The sequence below is a fragment of the Chiloscyllium plagiosum genome, unplaced genomic scaffold, assembly GCF_037043375.1.
Source record: "Chiloscyllium plagiosum isolate Xiang-an unplaced genomic scaffold, Cpla_swu_hap1 HiC_scaffold_28, whole genome shotgun sequence".
NCBI lineage: Eukaryota > Metazoa > Chordata > Chondrichthyes > Orectolobiformes > Hemiscylliidae > Chiloscyllium > Chiloscyllium plagiosum.
In genome coordinates this window covers 47811806-47833941 of record NW_028270166.1, presented here as the reverse complement: position 1 = coordinate 47833941, position 22136 = coordinate 47811806, and the positions used below count along the sequence as shown (strand labels likewise).

Here is a 22136-nt window from a genome sequence, read left to right as displayed (position 1 = left end):
ACGCCAGTTTGAGAAGATTTGTAGCTCAGGTTGAGGTTATGGATGTAAAGGGTGCAAAAACGATTTACCAGTATGCTATAGAAACTGGAAGGTTTGAGTGATAGGGAGAGGCTGGATTTTTTCACTGCAACATCGGAGGCTGAGGGGTGACCTTATAGAGGTTTATAAAATCATGAGGAGCATGGAGAGGGTGAACACCCAAGGTCTTTTTCCAGGGTATGGGGAGTCCAAAACTGGAGGGCAAATGTCTAAGGTGAGAGGGGAAAGATTTAAAAGAGACCTAAGGGGCAACGTTTTCACACAGAGGGTGGTGCGTGTATGGAATGAGCTGCCAGAGGAAGTGGTGGTGGCTGGTACAATTACAGCATTTAAAAGGCATCTGGACAAGTACATAGATAGGGTTGGGGTTAGAACATAGGAGATAGGACAGTACAGCACAGTACAGGCCCCTCGGCCCTCGATGTTGTGCTGACCTTTTATCCTACTCTAAGATCAAACTAACCTACATACCCTTCATTTTACTATCATCCATGTGTCCATCCAGCAGTCACTTAAATGTCCCTAATATCTGACTCTACCACCACCGCTGGCAGTGTCTTCCACGCACCCACCACTCTCTGCATAATGAACCTACATCTGACATCTCCACTAAACCTTCCTCCAACTACCTTAAAATTATGGCCCCTCATGATAGCCATTTCTGCCCTAGGATAAAGTCTCTGGCTATCTCTGCCTCTCATCATCTTGTACACCTCTCATCCTTCTTCGCTCCAATGAGAAAAGCCCTAGCTCCCTCAACCTCTCTTCATAAAACATGCCCTCCAGTCCAGACAGTATCCTGGTAAATCTCCTCTGCACCCTCTCTAAAGCTTCCACATCCTTCCTATAATGAGGCGACCAGAACTGAACACAATATTCCAAATGTGTCCTAACCAGGGCTTTATAGAGCTGCAGCATAACCTCGCATCGCTTAACCTCAATCCCCCTGCTAATGAAAGCCAACACACCATACACCTTAACAATGCTGTCAACCTGAGTGGCAGCTTTAAGACATCTGTGCACATGTAGCCCAAGATCCCTCTGTTCCTCCACACTGCCAAGAATCCCGCCTTTAACCCTGTATTCTGCATTTAAATTCGACCTTCCAAAGTGAATGACTTCACACTTTTCCAGGTTGAACTCCATCTACCACCTCTCAGCCCAGTTCTGCTGCCTGTCAATGTCCCGTTGCAACCTATAACAGCCGTCCACAATATCCACAACTCCACCAACCTTTGTGTCATCAGCAAACTTACTAACCCACCCTTCCACCTCTTTATCTGAGTCATTTATGAAAATCACAAAGGGCACAGGTCTCAGAACAGTGAGCGGCACGGTGGCATAGTGGTTAGCACTGCTGCCTCACAGCGCCAGAGACCTGGGTTCAATTCCCACCTCAGGCTGATTGTGTGGAGTTTGCACATTCTCCCCGTGTCTGCGTGGGTTTCCTCCGGGTGCTCCGGTTTCTTCCCACAGTCCAAAGATGTGCAGGTCAGGTGTATTGGCCATGCTAAATTGCCCGTAGTGTTAGGTGAAGAGGTAAATGTAGGGGTATGGGTGGTTTGCGCTTCGGCGGGTCGGTGTGGACTTGTTGGGCCGAAGGGCCTGTTTCCACACTGTAAGTAATCTAATCTAATCTAAACAGATTCCTGCAGAACACCACTGGTCACCAAGCTCCAGGCTGAATACTTTCCATCTGCTACCGCCCTCTGTCTTCTCTGTGCCAGCCAATTCTGTGCCCAGTCAGCCAGATTTTCCTGTATTCCATGCCTCCTTACTTTCTGAATGAGCCTACCATGGGGAACCTTATCAAACGCCTTGCTAAAATCCATGTACACCACATCCACTGCTCCACCTTCATCAGTGTGTTTTGTCACATCCTCAAAGAATTCAATAAGGCTTGTGAGGTATGACCTGCCCCTCCCAAAGCGATGCTGACTATCTCTAATCAAATGATGGTTTTCTATGATTTGGAGATGCCGGTGTTGGATTGGGGTGGACAAGGTTAAAAATCACACAACATCAGGTTATAGTCCAACAGGTTTAATTGGAAGCACTAGCTTTCGGAGTGACGCTTTGCTCTTTGCTCAAAAACCACATAGATTCATGTCGAACTCTGAGCTCAAAAACTGCATGAATTTATGTAAAACTCTGTTATTTCACTTTTTACATTGGAATCAATCTAAACATCAGGTCATAGACAGAGAACACAGGGGGCTAACACCTTCAACATATTGTCTAGCTATCACCATTGTTAACAGCTAACCCAAGAATGCAACTTAAAAAAAAAGGGTTTTGTGATTTACACATGAAAGAAGTGAAACTATCACTGTATTCTAACAGATGAAAGGCTTAACAGACAATCAATTCTTCAATGTATAATTTCAGTTACATCACACTGCAAATTTTTGCTATAAATTCTGTGTTAGGATCGAGCTCTCCACAATCACCTGATGAAGGTGTGTCGCTCCGAAAGCTAGTGTGCTTCCAATTAAATCTGTTGGACCATAACCTGGTGTTGTGTGATTCTTAACTTTGATGGTTTTCTAAGTTATCATAAATCCTGTTTCTCTGAATCCACTCCAATAATTTGCCCACCACAGATGTAAGACTGACTGGTCTGTAATTCCTAGGATTATCACAGCAATTCAGGCAGCATCCGAGGACAGGCAAAATCGACGTTTCGGGCAAAAGCTGATGAAGGACTTTTGCCCGAAACGTCGATTTTGCCTGTCCTCGGATGCTGCCTGAACTGCTGTGCTCTTCCAGCATCACTGATCCAGAATCTGGTTTCCAGCATCTGCAGTCATTGTTTTTACCTCTTTTATTCCTAGGATTATCCCTATTCCCTTTCTTGAATAAGGAAATAACATTTGCCAATCATCTGGCACCAGTCCAGTGGACAGATAGCACACAAAGATCATCGTCAATGGTGCAACAATCTCTTCCCTCACTTCCTGTAGTAACTTTGGGCATATCCTGTCTGGTTCCAGGGACCTGTCTGTCCTCATGTTATTCAAACTTTCCAGCACATCCCTCAAAGTTGCTACCCAAGTATGGTGCATTGACTTTCATTAGCAGAGGTACTGAGTTAAAGAGCTGTGAGGTTATGCTGCAGCTCTGTAGAGCCCTGGTTAGACCACACTTGGAACATTGTGTTCAGCCCTGGTTGCCTCATTATAGGAAAGCTGAGGATGCTTTCGAGAGGGTGCAGAGGGATATGGGTCAAATGCAGGCAAATCGGACAAGTTCAATTTAGGAAGCCTGATTGACATTGACAGGCTGGACGGAAGATTGTTTCCCTGTTGTATGACTCTATGACTCTATAACAGAGATGTATCTAAACGGAGAGACTGCAGCACAGAGGGACTTGGGGGAAACTTGTGTATGAAACACAGAAAGCTAGCACACAGGTACAGCAGGTAATCAGGAAGGGCTAATGGAATGTTGGCCCATGTTACAAGAGGGTTGGAGTATATAAGAGTGGGCAAGTCCAAGGTATTGGGTGAGGCCACATCCGGACTGCGGTGAGCAGTTTTGCTCCCCTTGTTTAAAGAAAGATACAATCTCACTGGAGGGAATTCAGGGAAGGATCACTGGGACGATCCCCAGTATGGAGGGATTGTCCTATGAGCAAAGGGGATTCTACTCACTGGAGTTTAGAAGAATAAGAGATAATCTCATTGAACCATATACAGGATCCTTCAGGGGCTGGACAGGGTATAACACTGAGAGCGTGGTCCCCCTCATGGGATCTAAGGCTCAGTCTCAGAATAAAGTGGAACCAATTCAAGATTGAAATGAGGAGGAATTTCTTTTCTCAGAGGGTTTAGAGGTTTGGGAACTCCTTATCCCAGGGAGCTGTGGGCGGCAGAGTCCTTGTGTATATTTAAGGCTGAGATCGATAGATTCTTGATCGCTCGGGGAACTGAAGGTTACGAGGAGATGGGGATATGAGGAATGTCAGGGCAGCCATGAATCGACAGAATGGCAGACCATCCAACTCCGGCTCCCCTTTCTGACGGTCTTATAGCCTTTTGGTTTTTAAGTGCAAACAGTTGGGCTGAAAGATAACCCTGTCCAGCCTCAGCCTGAATGTGTACACTGGGACAGAGGGGGCACCGTGACGAAGCACAAATCTCACCACGAGCTCAGATCAATTATCCGATGTTAACCTACCAGACAGGTCCATACCAGGGCCCTGTGCTGATCAGTGCCAGGCTATTACAGACATACTCAGATACTAATCAGCAAGATAAGTAGACCATTTGGCCCATTGAACCTAGCCCCTGTTCTATAAAGGCATGGCCATTCTGGTTGTATTTGAACTTCCCATTCCCACTGGAGATTCTTCAAGGTTGAGCTTCCTACCTGCACCTTTTCCCTGGCTTCAGTTGACAGGGAGCTCCCTCTGATTGGCTGGCACCATAGCAGCAAGGGTCAGTGCTGGTGTGTCCGACATCACACTGTTCTCCCCCCTCCACCAGCTGATTGCCACAGATTGGCTCCGTACTCTCTGGGAGGCAGAGAGACAGAGACACAGAGACAGAGACACAGAGAGACAGAGACAGAGACACAGAGAGAGAGAGAGAGAGAGAGACAGACATTATTCAACCCTCCAACACCTCAGGCACATACCAGCAACTGGCGAGGGAATGGACAGTCTCACACAACACCTCCAACACACTGTGCCCACGCTACACACACTCACACTCACCCCCACACCCCACACTCACATTCACACCCACACCCCACACTACACACTCACACTCACCCCCACACCCCACACTACACACTCACATTCACACCCACACCCCACACTACACACTCACATTCACACCCACACCCCACACCCCACACTACACACTCACATTCACACCCACACCCCACACTACACACTCACACTCACCCCCACACCCCACACTCACACCCACACCCACACCCACTCACACTCACTCTACACACTCACACTCACACCCACACCCATACACTACACACTCACACTCACACCCACACCCACACTACACACTCACATTCACGCCCACACCCCACACTACACACTCACACTCACACCCACACCCACTCACACTCACTCTACACACTCACACTCACACCCACACCCATACACTACACACTCACACCCACACACACACTCACACTCTACACACTCAAAGTCGACACACTCACATTCTACACACACACACACTCACACTCTACACACTCACACTCACGCCTACACCCACACACACACTTATACTCTACACACTCACACTCTACACACTCACACTCTACACACTCCCACACACACACACACACTCTACACACTCACACCCTCACCCTCACACTGACACTCCACACCCTCACACTCCACACTCACACTCCACACCCACACTCCACTCACAGTCTTCAAGCTCACACTCAACATACTCACACCCACTCCCCTCCTCTCGACCTTTCACACTTCCTCCCCTCACCCTCCTCACTCACACATCTTCACCCTCCACCACACTCAATTCTGTCACACTCACTCCACTCACACGCTCACCATCTTTCCTTCATGCATGTTCCTCTCCCTCTCCTTGCCCTGAGACACTCTCCTATTCTCCCCCCTCACATTCCTGCCTCTCCAACCTCCTTCGTTCATCCTCATTCCTTTCAATACTGTCTTCCCTCATCCTCATCCCCCTCCCACAGCCCCTCCTTACCCTCACCCCCTCCTACAGCCCCTCCTCACCCTCACCCCCTCCCACAGTCCCTCCTCATCCTCATCCCCCTCCCACAGCCCCTCCTTACCCTCATTCCCCTCCCACTGCCTCCCTTCACACAGGCTCCCTCACCCTCATTATGTTCAGTGAAGTAAATGCAAGGGTTGAGTTTCTGAATCAGGGCCTGAATTTACTGAGAGAACAATGATTTGATCTGGTGCGTTACAGTTACAAATCTTTGGGGGAGATTCGGTGATGGCTTCCCAACTCAATCATTTCTTTCACTGGGAGAGAGCGGGGCCTGCAGACGCTGGAGAGTCAGAGACTAAGAGTGTGGCGCTGGAAAAACTCAGCAGGTCAGGCAGCATCTGAGGAGCCGGAGAGTCGACGTTTCAGGCTTGAAGCCCTTCATTTTCCAGCGCCACACTTTTCAACCTGTGCCCTGCCCTGCCCCCTGTTTGACGTCTGAGGCGGTAAAACCTTGCCCTTTCACAGTTGTCCATCGGGGGAAATGGTGGGGTTACTCCAGAGTTTGATCCTTCACTCTGAGGCCTAGTTACATTGGCATAGCCCCTTACTGTGGAAACACCGATCTTTCTTTCTCTTCAGGATCTCGCTGATGTGCTGGATGGTGCAGTCAGACAGTTTATCATTATTATAGTCATCCCCGGATGAGGCATAACGATACATCAAGAAATTTCCAGCTGGGTTCCCCTGGAGATGTGAAGATTCCCAGGGTTGACATTCTTTATCCCCATCGTGCTGGAAAACAAAGAGGAAATGGATGGAGCTTTGATTATGGAATCTGCCTCCTCCCAGAGGTCACAGCTGTGAGAGACCAGAGTAGACCATTCAGCCCCTCAAGACTGCTACCCCTTTCAATAAGATCATGGACAAATACATGAAAAAGGAAGGGAATAGAGGGATCCTGTAAGTGAAGACAGTTTGGGAGTGCAAAATATGGTGGTGCAGGCTTGGAGGGCAGATTGTTCTTTGATCTGGATTGTGGCCTCCCCTTGATGTTTCAGTCTACTCCCATACCCACATCAGTCAAATTTCTCTCACACACATTATATCCACCACTGCTGTCTGAGGAAGAGGATTCCACAGACTAACCCTCCTCATCTCCAGCTTCCAACTGAAGGTCCCTGAGTTGTAAGTTGTCTCCTGGTTGTTGACACATGAGGGGAGACATCATTTCAGAATCAACTCGGTCAAGTCCACTCGAGATCTTATGTATTTCAATCAAAACTAGAATGGGTACAGGCCTATCCCATCCAACCTCTCCTCATCAGATATACCCTGGCCCCACCCTCAGATTTTCTGTTAAATTTGTACATGGGATGAGGGTATCGCTGGCTAGGCCGGCATTAATTGCCCACAGGACAAGTCAACCACATGGCTGTGGGTCAGGAGTCACATGTAGGCCAGACCAGGTAAGGATGGCACATTCCTTCCCTAAGGGACATTACTGACCCAGATGAGTTTTCCTGACAATGCTTTCATGGTCATCATTAGACTCTTTATTCCAGACATTAATTGATTTCAAATTCCTCAATCTGCCGTGGCAGGATTCTAACCCTGGTCCCCTGGGTCTCTGGATTAACAATCCAGCGATAACGCCATTAAGCCATTGCCTCTCCTCTATCGATACCTTCTCTGAGCTGCTTCTGATGGGATTACATCTTTTCTTAACTAATTTGACCACCAGGAGCTGTGATCTCACCAATATCCTGTGCAGCTGAAGTAAAATCGTTGTTGTGGTTCTGTTCGCCGAGCTGGGAATTTGTGTTGCAGACGTTTCGTCCCCTGTCTAGGCGACATCCTCAGTGCCAGACTACTGCGACCACTAGGACTCATAACAGCACACAAACCAACAGCCACTCTCAGACAACAACTCACCAGGACCAAGGACCCGATACCCAGCATGAGCAAAACCAATGTAGTGTACAAAATCCCATGCAAGGACTGCACAAAACACTACATAGAACAAACAGGAAGACAGCTAACGATCCGTATTCATGAACACCAACTAGCCACGAAACAACACGACCAGCTATCCCTAGTAGCCACACACGCAGATGACAAACAACATGAATTCGACTGAGACAACACTACTATTATAGGACAAGCCAAACAGAGAACAGTCAGGGAATTGCTAGAGGCGTGGCACTCATCCACAGATTCAATCAGTAAGCACATCGACCTGGACCCAATATACCAACCACTACAGCGGACAGCTGGAACTGACAACCGGAAGCGGCAGGTACAAACCACTATAAATGCCGGAGGAAACATCACAGAAGCGCTTCACAGGAGGCTCCCAAGCACTGAGGATGTCACCGAGACAGGGGACAAAACGTCTGCAACACAAATTCCCAGCTCGGCAAACAGAACCACAACAACGAGCACCCGAGCTACAAATCTTCTCCCAAACTTTGAAGTAACGTTGCCTTGGTTTCATATTCCAGACACACTGCAATTTCATTTGTCTTTCCTCACCATTTGCAGCACCTGTGACAACCTTTCAGGAACCCATGTACCAGGACACACCAATCACTCTGTACCACCAAGCTCTGTCCTCTCTCTCTCTCTCTCTCCATTTCAGTAATGTGCTGCTTTTCCATTCTACCCGCCAAAATGAGTGAGTTCACAATTCCCGACACCCGCTAATATTTCCTCACACTCCCTGAGCTCGTGAGTACCTTTTTGGATCACAAAGGGTTTGGCTAGAACAGACGCTTTTAAGGGGAAGGTAGACAGGGAGGAGGGAATTGACTGAGTCAGCTTAAAAGAGCAAAGATGGGAGGAGACTGAAGTGAAGTATAAATGCCAGCCTGAGGACCGAACGGCCTGTTTCCCCACTGGCTATCCAAAGCAACCCTATTTAAACATAGAAACATAAAAGATAGCAGCAGGAAGAGGCCATTCAGCCCTTTGAGCCTGCTCCGCCATTCAACACCATCATGGCCGAACATCAAGGGGATCAGGGGCTACAGGGAGGAAGTGGGAGAATGGGGTTGAGAAACATGCCCGGCGAAAGTGAGGACCGCAGCTGCTGGAGATCAGAGTCTGGATTAGAGTGGCGCTGGAAAAGCACAGCAGCTCAGGCAGCATCCGAGCAGCAGGAATGAGCATTCCTGATGAAGGGCTCCTGTCCGAAACGTCGATTTTCCTGCTCCTCGGATGCTGCCTGAGCTGCTGTGCTTTTCCAGCACCACTCTAATCTAGCCTCTTGAGAAACCGATCAGCCATGATTGAATGATAGGACAGACTCGATGGGCTGAATGGCCTAATTTCTGCTCCTCTATCTTATCGTGCCCTGTGTCTTAAACCTAGTTCCTACTTCATAATTATAATGTTTGATTTTGTTATAAATATTTGCACTGTCCATTCCATTCCAGCTCCCCCCACCCCCCCCCCCCCCCCTCCAATTGCAGTTTTCGACATGATGACCCTGTTATGTTTGTGATTGATGGATGAGCCCTGTGTAATCTGAGTTCTCTTACATTACTGTCTACCCAGCAGGCCGTGTACCCAACAGAGTGTGTACCCAACAGGTTGTGTACTCAACCAGGTGTGTACCCATCAGAGTGTGTACCCAAAAGGCAGTGTACCCAACAGGTTGCGTACCCAATAGAGTGTGTACCCAACAGTGTGTATACCCAACAGTCTGTGTACCCAACATAGTGTGTACCCAACAGATTGTGTACCCAAGAGAATGTGTACACAACAGAGTGTGTACCGAATAGAATGTCTACCCAACTGGCTGTGTACCCAATAGGCCGTGTACCCAACCAGCTGTGTACCCAACAGTGTGTCCCCAACAGGTTGCGTACCCAACAGAGTGTGTACCCAACAGAGTGTGTACCCAACCAGGTGTGTACCCATCAGGTTGTGTACCCAACAGAGTGTGTACCCAGCAGAGTGTGTACCCAACAGAGTGTGTACCCATCAGAGTGTGTACCCATCAGAGTGTGTACCCAACAGAGTGTGTACCCATCAGAGTGTGTACCCATCAGAGTGCGTACCCAACAGAGTGTGTACCCATCAGAGTGTGTACCCATCAGTGTGTGTACCCAGCAGACCGTGTACCCAAATGAACTTTGTGCCACATTGTGATGAAATAGCGAAACATTAAATCAAAATACCTGCTGACAAAACAAAACAGACAAAACCATACACAACATTCCAGGTGTGATCTCACCAAGGCCCTGTCCCATAGCAGCAAGACATCCCTGCTCCTGTGCGCGGGTCCTCTCACTGTGAAGGCCAACATATCATTCCCCTTCATCACTGCTTGCTGCATATCTTAGTAACTGGTGTACAGCTCTCACCCAGCTCTCACTACACCTCACCCTTTACCAATCGATCATCAGTTACATCATAATCTCTCTTCAACCGTTTGCTTCTGAAGTGGATAACCTCACATTTATCCAACATCATACTGCATCTGCCACTTGCTCACTCTCTCAACTCATCTATATCACGCTGAACCATCTCTACATCCTCCTGACAGCTGTGGGCGTGTCCTCTTACTCTGGCCGTTCCCAGCAATAGGTTCTCCACATCTTAAACAAAAATTCCATCCAATCTAACTTCTAACTTCCAAAACTCAAATAAGCACAAATCAAGTTCCTGCAAACTGACCCTCTGAATGCAATCATTTTAGCCTCAACATGACCCTGATAAAGGGGGAGAGATCCCAGTGCGACGTCTTGGTCTTTATAGGCCTGTAGCAGGCTTCCTCTATGTAAAGGAGAAAGTGAGGACTGCAGATGCTGGAGATCAGAGCTGAAAATGTGTTGCTGGAAAACCGCAGCAGGTCAGGCAGCATCCAAGGAACAGGAGAATCGAAGAAGGGCTCATGCCCGAAACGTCGATTCTCCTGCTCCTTGGATGCTGCCTGACCTGCTGCGCTTTTCCAGCAACACATTCTCAGCTCTCCCTCTATGTAAACCCTGGAGTGCGCAGTCAATGAGTGAGACTTCAGTGTCTGTGTGTACTCACCGGGGATCCGAGACTGTGACCAAGCTCGTGAGCCAGAACGAGGTGAATCGTTCTCAGAGGGAGCTGTGAGCCGTACTTCCGGACGGTGATCAGGCCTGTGTTCAGACTGCTGGAGCAGATACCACCATTATAGACTGTGAAGAAGGGAAGGTATCTGTCAGTGACTCAGACTGGGAGCTGACCTGACACATAAGCCCATCTGATGGATGTTCTGACAAACCATGACAGTCTCTCACGAGACAAGGAGGTAGAAGCTTAAAATTCGAACTGAGCTGTCAGGAAATTGAGAGTTATGGAAGTTTGGAACTCTTGCCTGTCCATGGATCATGGACACTGCGGAGTGACTGGATGTATTCATCAAAATTCCACAGTTTCTGGAAAGCCCCAGCAACTTAACAGCTGTGTTCGAAAAGGGAGGGAGACAGCGAGCAAGAAAGTACAGGTCAGTTTGTCTCATGTCTGTCATGGAAAAAAATCTGAATCCAACATCAAAGGGAAACATCGTAACTGCATCTAGCCTGTCCATCTCTTTAAGCAGTTTGTCGGTCTCAATGAGATGATTTCTCATTGTTCGAACCTCTGGAGAAAGCAAACCCAGTTCGCCCAATCTCTCCTCCCAAGCTGTCCTGGGAACAAGTCTGGTGAACCTTCTCGTACTCCCGCTATGGCAATGACAACTTTCCTGAGCTGAGGGGACCAAAACCGCACACAGTACTTTCAGTGCGGCCTAACCAAACTCCTATACGGTTGACTCGATTCCCTACAGTGTGGAATCAGGCCGTTCAGCCCAACCAGTCCACACCGACCCTCCAAAGAGTAACCCACTCAGACCCATTTCCCTCTGACTAATGTGCCTAACACTACGGGCAATTTAGCCTGGCCAATTCACCCAACCTGCGCATCTTTGCACGCAGACACGGGGAGAATGTGCAAACTCCACACAGACAGTCGCCCGAGACGGAAATCGAACCCGGGTCCCTGGCGCTGTGAGGCAGTAATGCTAACCGCTGAGCCACCGTGCCGCCCCACATTGAAGCAGGACTTGCCTGCTCCTGTACGCCAGTCCTCTGGCAAAAAGGCTAACATTGCATTAGCTCTCCTGATAGTTTGCTGCACCTGCATGTTAGTGACTTATCAACAAGATCAACAGGTCCCATTGTACCCAACAGAGTGTGTACCCAACCAGGTGTGTACCCATCAGAGTGTGTACCCAACAGAGTGTGTACCCAACCAGGTGTGTACCCATCAGAGTGTGTACCCATCAGAGTGCGTACCCAACAGAGTGTGTACCCAACAGAGTGTGTACCCATCAGAGTGTGTACCCAACAGAGTGTGTACCCAACAGAGTGTGTACCCAACAGAGTGTGTACCCAACCAGGTGTGTACCCATCAGAGTGTGTACCCAACAGAGTGTGTACCCAGCAGAGTGTGTACCCAACAGAGTGTGTACCCATCAGAGTGTGTACCCAACAGAGTGTGTACCCAACCAGGTGTGTACCCATCAGAGTGTGTACCCATCAGAGTGCGTACCCAACAGAGTGTGTACCCAACCAGGTGTGTACCCATCAGAGTGTGGACCCAACAGAGTGTGTACCCAGCAGAGTGTGTACCCAACAGAGTGTGTACCCAGCAGAGTGTGTACCCAACAGAGTGTGTACCCAACCAGGTGTGTACCCATCAGAGTGCGTACCCAACAGAGTGTGTACCCAACCAGGTGTGTACCCATCAGAGTGCGTACCCAACAGAGTGTGTACCCAACCAGGTGTGTACCCATCAGAGTGTGTACCCATCAGAGTGCGTACCCAACAGAGTGTGTACCCAACCAGGTGTGTACCCATCAGAGTGTGTACCCAACAGAGTGTGTACCCAACCAGGTGTGTACCCATCAGAGTGTGTACCCATCAGAGTGCGTACCCAACAGAGTGTGTACCCAACAGAGTGTGTACCCATCAGAGTGTGTACCCAACAGAGTGTGTACCCAACAGAGTGTGTACCCAACAGAGTGTGTACCCAACCAGGTGTGTACCCATCAGAGTGCGTACCCAACAGAGTGTGTACCCAACCAGGTGTGTACCCATCAGAGTGCGTACCCAACAGAGTGTGTACCCAACCAGGTGTGTACCCATCAGAGTGCGTACCCAACAGAGTGTGTACCCAACCAGGTGTGTACCCATCAGAGTGCGTACCCAACAGAGTGTGTACCCAACCAGGTGTGTACCCATCAGAGTGTGTACCCAACAGAGTGTGTACCCAGCAGAGTGTGTACCCAACAGAGTGTGTACCCAGCAGAGTGTGTACCCAACAGAGTGTGTACCAAACCAGGTGTGTACCCATCAGAGTGCGTACCCAACAGAGTGTGTACCCAACCAGGTGTGTACCCATCAGAGTGTGTACCCAACAGAGTGTGTACCCAGCAGAGTGTGTACCCAACAGAGTGTGTACCCAGCAGAGTGTGTACCCAACAGAGTGTGTACCCAACCAGGTGTGTACCCAACAGAGTGTGTACCCAACAGGTTGTGTACCCATCAGGTTGTGTACCCATCAGTGTGTGTACCCATCAGAGTGTGTACCCATCAGAGTGTGTACCCAGCAGAGTGTGTACCCAGCAGTGTGTGTACCCAGCAGACCGTGTACCCAAATGAACTTTGTGCCACATTGTGATGAAATAGCGAAACATTAAATCAAAATACCTGCTGACAAAACAAAACAGACAAAACCATACACAACATTCCAGGTGTGATCTCACCAAGGCCCTGTCCCATAGCAGCAAGACATCCCTGCTCCTGTGCACGGGTCCTCTCACTGTGAAGGCCAACATATCATTCCCCTTCAACACTGCTTGCTGCATATCATAGTAACTGGTGTATAACGACACCCAGCTCTCACTACACCTCACCCTTTACCAATCTATCATCAGGTACATCATAATCTCTCTTCAACCGTTTGCTTCTGAAGTGGATAACCTCACATTTATCCAACAGGACTGTTTCACACTCACCCCTGAGGCCCAGCTGATCAGTGAGCAGGACTGTTTCACACTCACCCCTGTGGCCCAGCTGATCAGTGAGCAGGACTGTTACACACTCACCCCTGTGGCCCAGCTGATCAGTGAGCAGGACTGTTACACACTCACCCCTGTGGCCCAGCTGATCAGTGAGCAGGACTGTTTCACACTCACTCCTGAGGCCCAGCTGATCAGTGAGCAGGACTGTTACACACTCACCCCTGAGGCCCAGCTCATCAGTGAGCAGGACTGTTTCACACTCACTCCTGAGGCCCAGCTGATCAGTGAGCAGGACTGTTTCACACTCACTCCTGAGGCCCAGCTGATCAGTGAGCAGGACTGTTACACACTCACCCCTGTGGCCCAGCTGATCAGTGAGCAGGACTGTTACACACTCACCCCTGAGGCCCAGCTGATCAGTGAGCAGGACTGTTACACACTCACCCCTGAGACCCAGCTGATCAGTGAGTAGGACTGTTTCACACTCACCCCTGAGGCCCAGCTGATCAGTGAGCAGGACTGTTACACACTCACCCCTGAGACCCAGCTGATCAGTGAGCAGGACTGTTTCACACTCACCCCTGTGGCCCAGCTGATCAGTGAGTAGGACTGTTTCACACTCACCCCTGAGGCCCAGCTGATCAGTGAGCAGGACTGTTACACACTCACCCCTGAGACCCAGCTGATCAGTGAGCAGGACTGTTTCACACTCACCCCTTAGGCCCAGCTGATCAGTGAGCAGGACTGTTTCAGACTCACCCCTGAGGCCCAGCTGATCAGTGAGCAGGACTGTTTCAGACTCACCCCTGAGGCCCAGCTGATCAGTGAGCAGGACTGTTTCACACTCACCCCTGTGGCCCAGCTGATCAGTGAGCAGGACTGTTACACACTCACCCCTGTGGCCCAGCTGATCAGTGAGCAGGACTGTTACACACTCACCCCTGTGGCCCAGCTGATCAGTGAGCAGGACTGTTTCACACTCACTCCTGAGGCCCAGCTGATCAGTGAGCAGGACTGTTACACACTCACCCCTGAGGCCCAGCTCATCAGTGAGCAGGACTGTTTCACACTCACTCCTGAGGCCCAGCTGATCAGTGAGCAGGACTGTTTCACACTCACTCCTGAGGCCCAGCTGATCAGTGAGCAGGACTGTTACACACTCACCCCTGTGGCCCAGCTGATCAGTGAGCAGGACTGTTACACACTCACCCCTGAGGCCCAGCTGATCAGTGAGCAGGACTGTTACACACTCACCCCTGAGACCCAGCTGATCAGTGAGTAGGACTGTTTCACACTCACCCCTGAGGCCCAGCTGATCAGTGAGCAGGACTGTTACACACTCACCCCTGTGGCCCAGCTGATCAGTGAGCAGGACTGTTACACACTCACCCCTGTGGCCCAGCTGATCAGTGAGCAGGACTGTTTCACACTCACTCCTGAGGCCCAGCTGATCAGTGAGCAGGACTGTTACACACTCACCCCTGAGGCCCAGCTCATCAGTGAGCAGGACTGTTTCACACTCACTCCTGAGGCCCAGCTGATCAGTGAGCAGGACTGTTTCACACTCACTCCTGAGGCCCAGCTGATCAGTGAGCAGGACTGTTACACACTCACCCCTGTGGCCCAGCTGATCAGTGAGCAGGACTGTTTCACACTCACCCCTGAGGCCCAGCTGATCAGTGAGCAGGACTGTTACACACTCACCCCTGAGACCCAGCTGATCAGTGAGCAGGACTGTTTCACACTCACCCCTGTGGCCCAGCTGATCAGTGAGTAGGACTGTTTCACACTCACCCCTGAGGCCCAGCTGATCAGTGAGCAGGACTGTTACACACTCACCCCTGAGACCCAGCTGATCAGTGAGCAGGACTGTTTCAGACTCACCCCTTAGGCCCAGCTGATCAGTGAGCAGGACTGTTTCAGACTCACCCCTGAGGCCCAGCTGATCAGAGAGCAGGACTGTTTCAGACTCACCCCTGAGGCCCAGCTGATCAGTGAGCAGGACTGTTTCACACTCACCCCTGTGGCCCAGCTGATCAGTGAGCAGGACTGTTTCACACTGACTCCTGAGACCCAGCTGATCAGTGAGCAGGACTGTTTCACACTCACCCCTGTGGCCCAGCTGATCAGTGAGCAGGACTGTTTCACACTCACCCCTGTGGCCCAGCTGATCAGTGAGCAGGACTGTTTCAGACTCACCCCTGAGGCCCACCTGATCAGTGAGCAGGACTGTTTCAGACTCACCCCTGTGGCCCACCTGATCAGTGAGCAGGACTGTTACACACTCACCCCTGAGGCCCACCTGATCAGTGAGCAGGACTGTTTCACACTCACCCCTGTGGCCCAGCTGATCAGTGAGCAGGACTGTTTCACACTCACCCCTGTGGCCCAGCTGATCAGTGAGCAGGACTGTTTCACACTCACCCCTGAGGCCCAGCTGATCAGTGAGCAGGACTGTTTCACACTCACCCCTGTGGCCCAGCTGATCAGTGAGCAGGACTGTTTCACACTCACCCCTGAGGCCCAGCTGATCAGTGAGCAGGACTGTTTCACACTGACTCCTGAGACCCAGCTGATCAGTGAGCAGGACTGTTACACACTCACCCCTGAGGCCCAGCTGATCAGAGAGCAGGACTGTTACACACTCACCCCTGAGGCCCAGCTGATCAGAGAGCAGGACTGTTACACACTCACCCCTGAGGCCCAGCTGATCAGTGAGCAGGACTGTTACACACTCACCCCTGAGGCCCACCTGATCAGTGAGCAGGACTGTTACACACTCACCCCTGAGGCCCGGCTCGTCAGTGACCAGGACTGTTACACACTCGCCCCTGAGGCCCGGCTGGTCAGTGACCAGGAGTGTTACACACTCACCCCTGAGGCCCGGCTGGTCAGTGACCAGGACTGTTACACACTCACTCCTGAGGCCCAGCTGATCAGTGAGCAGGACTGTTACACACTCACATCTGAGGCCCAGCTGATCAGTGAGCAGGACTGTTTCACACTCACCCCTGTGGCCCAGCTGATCAGTGAGCAGGACTGTTACACACTCACCCCGAGACCCAGCTGATCAGTGAGCGGGACTGTTACACACTCACCCCTGAGGCCCAGCTGATCAGTGAGCAGGACTGTTTCACACTCACCCCTGTGGCCCAGCTGATCAGTGAGCAGGACTGTTTCACACTCACCCCTGTGGCCCAGCTGATCAGAGAGCAGGACTGTTACATACTCACCTGCGAGGCCCAGCTGATCAGTGAGCAGGACTGTTACACACTCACCCCTGAGGCCCAGCTGATCAGTGAGCAGGACTGTTTCACACTGACTCCTGAGACCCAGCTGATCAGTGAGCAGGTCTGTTTCACACTCACTCCTGAGGCCCAGCTGATCAGTGAGCAGGACTGTTTCACACTCACCCCTGAGGCCCAGCTGATCAGTGAGCAGGACTGTTTCGGACTCACCCCTGTGGCCCAGCTGATCAGTGAGCAGGACTGTTTCACACTCACCCCTGTGGCCCAGCTGATCAGTGAGCAGGACTGTTTCAGACTCACCCCTGTGGCCCAGCTGATCAGTGAGCAGGACTGTTTCAGACTCACCCCTGTGGCCCAGCTGATCAGTGAGCAGGACTGTGTCACACTCACCCCTGTGGCCCAGCTGATCAGTGAGCAGGACTGTTTCACACTCACCCCTGTGGCCCAGCTGATCAGTGAGCAGGACTGTTTCACACTCACCCCTGTGGCCCAGCTGATCAGTGAGCAGGACTGTTTCAGACTCACCTCTGTGGCCCAGCTGATCAGTGAGCAGGACTGTTTCACACTCACCCCTGAGGCCCAGCTCATCAGTGAGCAGGACTGTTTCACACTCACCCCTGTGGCCCACCTGATCAGTGAGCAGGACTGTTTCACACTCACTCCTGAGGCCCAGCTGATCAGTGAGCAGGACTGTTACACACTCACTCCTGTGGCCCAGCTGATCAGTGAGCAGGACTGTTTCAGACTCACCCCTGAGGCCCAGCTGATCAGTGAGCAGGACTGTTTCACACTCACCCCTGAGGCCCAGCTGATCAGTGAGCAGGACAGTTACACACTCACTCCTGTGGCCCAGCTGATCAGTGAGCAGGACTGTTACACAATCACCCCTGAGGCTCACCTGATCAGTGAGCAGGACTGTTACACACTCACCCCTGTGGCCCAGCTGATCAGTGACTAGGACTGTTTCACACTCACCCCTGAGGCCCAGCTGATCAGTGAGCAGGACTGTTTCACACTCACCCCTGTGGCCCAGCTGATCAGTGAGCAGGACTGTTTCACACTCACCCCTGTGGCCCAGCTGATCAGTGAGCAGGACTGTTTCACACTCACCCCTGTGGCCCAGCTGATCAGTGAGCAGGACTGTTTCAGACTCACCCCTTAAGCCCAGCTGATCAGTGAGCAGGACTGTTTCAGACTCACCCCTGAGGCCCAGCTGATCAGTGAGCAGGACTGTTTCAGACTCACCCCTGAGGCCCAGCTGATCAGTGAGCAGGACTGTTTCACACTCACCCCTGTGGCCCAGCTGATCAGTGAGCAGGACTGTTTCACACTCACCCCTGTGGCCCAGCTGATCAGTGAGCAGGACTGTTTCACACGCACCCATGAGACCCAGCTGATCAGTGAGCAGGACTGTTTCAGACTCACCCCTGTGGCCCAGCTGATCAGTGAGCAGGACTGTTTCACACTCACCCCTGTGGCCCAGCTGATCAGTGAGCAGGACTGTTTCACACTCACCCCTGTGGCCCAGCTGATCAGTGAGCAGGACTGTTTCACACTCACCCCTGAGGCCCAGCTGATCAGTGAGCAGGACTGTTTCACACTCACCCCTGAGGCCCAGCTGATCAGTGAGCAGGACTGTTACACACTCACCCCTGTGGCCCAGCTGATCAGTGAGCAGGACTGTTTCACACTCACCCCTGTGGCCCAGCTGATCAGTGAGCAGGACTGTTTCACACTCACCCCTGAGGCCCAGCTGATCAGTGAGCAGGACTGTTTCAGACTCACCCCTGTGGCCCACCTGATCAGTGAGCAGGACTGTTACACACTCACCCCTGAGGCCCACCTGATCAGTGAGCAGGACTGTTTCACACTCACCCCTGTGGCACAGCTGATCAGTGAGCAGGACTGTTTCACACTCACCCCTGTGGCCCAGCTGATCAGTGAGCAGGACTGTTTCACACTCACCCCTGAGGCCCAGCTGATCAGTGAGCAGGACTGTTTCACACTGACTCCTGAGACCCAGCTGATCAGTGAGCAGGACTGTTACACACTCACCCCTGAGGCCCAGCTGATCAGAGAGCAGGACTGTTACACACTCACCCCTGAGGCCCAGCTGATCAGAGAGCAGGACTGTTACACACTCACCCCTGAGGCCCAGCTGATCAGTGAGCAGGACTGTTACACACTCACCCCTGAGGCCCACCTGATCAGTGATCAGGACTGTTACACACTCACCCCTGAGGCCCACCTGATCAGTGAGCAGGACTGTTACACACTCACCCCTGAGGCCCACCTCATCAGTGAGCAGGACTGTTACACACTCACCCCTGAGGCCCGGCTCGTCAGTGACCAGGACTGTTACACACTCGCCCCTGAGGCCCGGCTGGTCAGTGACCAGGAGTGTTACACACTCACCCCTGAGGCCCGGCTGGTCAGTGACCAGGACTGTTACACACTCACCCCTGAGGCCCGGCTGGTCAGTGACCAGGACTGTTACACACTCACCCCTGTGGCCCAGCTGATCAGTGAGCAGAACTGTTACATACTCACCTGCGAGGCCCAGCTGATCAGTGAGCAGGACTGTTACACACTCACCCCTGTGGCCCAGCTGATCAGTGAGCAGGTCTGTTTCACACTCACTCCTGAGGCCCAGCTGATCAGTGAGCAGGACTGTTTCACACTCACCCCTGTGGCCCAGCTGATCAGTGAGCAGGACTGTTTCACACTCACCCCTGAGGCCCAGCTGATCAGGGAGCAGGACTGTTTCACACTCACCCCTGTGGCCCAACTGATCAGTGAGCAGGACTGTTTCACACTCACTCCTGAGGCCCAGCTGATCAGTGAGCAGGACTGTTTCAGACTCAGCCCTGTGGCCCAGCTGATCAGTGAGCAGGACTGTTTCACACTCACCCCTGAGGCCCAGCTGATCAGTGAGCAGGACTGTTTCACACACACCCCTGTGGCCCAGCTGATCAGTGAGCAGGACTGTTTCAGACTCACCCCTGTGGCCCAGCTGATCAGTGAGCAGGACTGTTTCAGACTCACCCCTGTGGCCCAGCTGATCAGTGAGCAGGACTGTTTCACACTCACCCCTGTGGCCCAGCTGATCAGTGAGCAGGACTGTTTCAGACTCACCTCTGTGGCCCAGCTGATCAGTGAGCAGGACTGTTTCACACTCACCCCTGAGGCCCAGCTCATCAGTGAGCAGGACTGTTTCACACTCACCCCTGTGGCCCACCTGATCAGTGAGCAGGACTGTTTCACACTCACTCCTGAGGCCCAGCTGATCAGTGAGCAGGACTGTTACACACTCACTCCTGTGGCCCAGCTGATCAGTGAGCAGGACTGTTTCAGACTCACCCCTGAGGCCCAGCTGATCAGTGAGCAGGACTGTTTCACACTCACCCCTGAGGCCCAGCTGATCAGTGAGCAGGACAGTTACACACTCACTCCTGTGGCCCAGCTGATCAGTGAGCAGGACTGTTACACAATCACCCCTGAGGCTCACCTGATCAGTGAGCAGGACTGTTACACACTCACCCCTGTGGCCCAGCTGATCAGTGACTAGGACTGTTTCACACTCACCCCTGAGGCCCAGCTGATCAGTGAGCAGGACTGTTTCACACTCACCCCTGTGGCCCAGCTGATCAGTGAGCAGGACTGTTTCACACTCACCCCTGTGGCCCAGCTGATCAGTGAGCAGGACTGTTTCACACTCACCCCTGTGGCCCAGCTGATCAGTGAGCAGGACTGTTTCAGACTCACCCCTTAAGCCCAGCTGATCAGTGAGCAGGACTGTTTCAGACTCACCCCTGAGGCCCAGCTGATCAGTGAGCAGGACTGTTTCAGACTCACCCCTGAGGCCCAGCTGATCAGTGAGCAGGACTGTTTCACACTCACCCCTGTGGCCCAGCTGATCAGTGAGCAGGACTGTTTCACACTCACCCCTGTGGCCCAGCTGATCAGTGAGCAGGACTGTTTCACACGCACCCATGAGGCCCAGCTGATCAGTGAGCAGGACTGTTTCAGACTCACCCCTGTGGCCCAGCTGATCAGTGAGCAGGACTGTTTCACACTCACCCCTGTGGCCCAGCTGATCAGTGAGCAGGACTGTTTCACACTCACCCCTGTGGCCCAGCTGATCAGTGAGCAGGACTGTTTCACACTCACCCCTGAGGCCCAGCTGATCAGTGAGCAGGACTGTTTCACACTCACCCCTGAGGCCCAGCTGATCAGTGAGCAGGACTGTTACACACTCACCCCTGTGGCCCAGCTGATCAGTGAGCAGGACTGTTTCACACTCACCCCTGTGGCCCAGCTGATCAGTGAGCAGGACTGTTTCACACTCACCCCTGAGGCCCAGCTGATCAGTGAGCAGGACTGTTTCAGACTCACCCCTGTGGCCCACCTGATCAGTGAGCAGGACTGTTACACACTCACCCCTGAGGCCCACCTGATCAGTGAGCAGGACTGTTTCACACTCACCCCTGTGGCACAGCTGATCAGTGAGCAGGACTGTTTCACACTCACCCCTGTGGCCCAGCTGATCAGTGAGCAGGACTGTTTCACACTCACCCCTGAGGCCCAGCTGATCAGTGAGCAGGACTGTTTCACACTGACTCCTGAGACCCAGCTGATCAGTGAGCAGGACTGTTACACACTCACCCCTGAGGCCCAGCTGATCAGAGAGCAGGACTGTTACACACTCACCCCTGAGGCCCAGCTGATCAGAGAGCAGGACTGTTACACACTCACCCCTGAGGCCCAGCTGATCAGTGAGCAGGACTGTTACACACTCACCCCTGAGGCCCACCTGATCAGTGATCAGGACTGTTACACACTCACCCCTGAGGCCCACCTGATCAGTGAGCAGGACTGTTACACACTCACCCCTGAGGCCCACCTCATCAGTGAGCAGGACTGTTACACACTCACCCCTGAGGCCCGGCTCGTCAGTGACCAGGACTGTTACACACTCGCCCCTGAGGCCCGGCTGGTCAGTGACCAGGAGTGTTACACACTCGCCCCTGAGGCCCGGCTGGTCAGTGACCAGGACTGTTACACACTCACCCCTGAGGCCCGGCTGGTCAGTGACCAGGACTGTTACACACTCACCCCTGTGGCCCAGCT

General features: G+C 52.0%; 1 protein-coding gene across 5 annotated transcripts in view; it reads right to left on the bottom strand.

The window, feature by feature from the left end:
* Positions 1 to 22136, bottom strand: part of LOC122547435 (disintegrin and metalloproteinase domain-containing protein 10-like) — a 169509-nt gene that overhangs the window by 55570 nt on the left and 91803 nt on the right. For all 5 annotated transcript variants that reach the window (XM_087976254.1, XM_087976252.1, XM_087976255.1 and 2 more), the window contains 3 exons: positions 10755 to 10888; positions 6323 to 6506; positions 4411 to 4555 (listed from right to left, as the gene is read on the bottom strand). In XM_087976254.1, coding sequence (XP_087832380.1) covers positions 4411 to 4555; positions 6323 to 6506; positions 10755 to 10888 — 463 coding nt within the window. The remainder of the gene's footprint in view (positions 1 to 4410; positions 4556 to 6322; positions 6507 to 10754; positions 10889 to 22136) is intronic.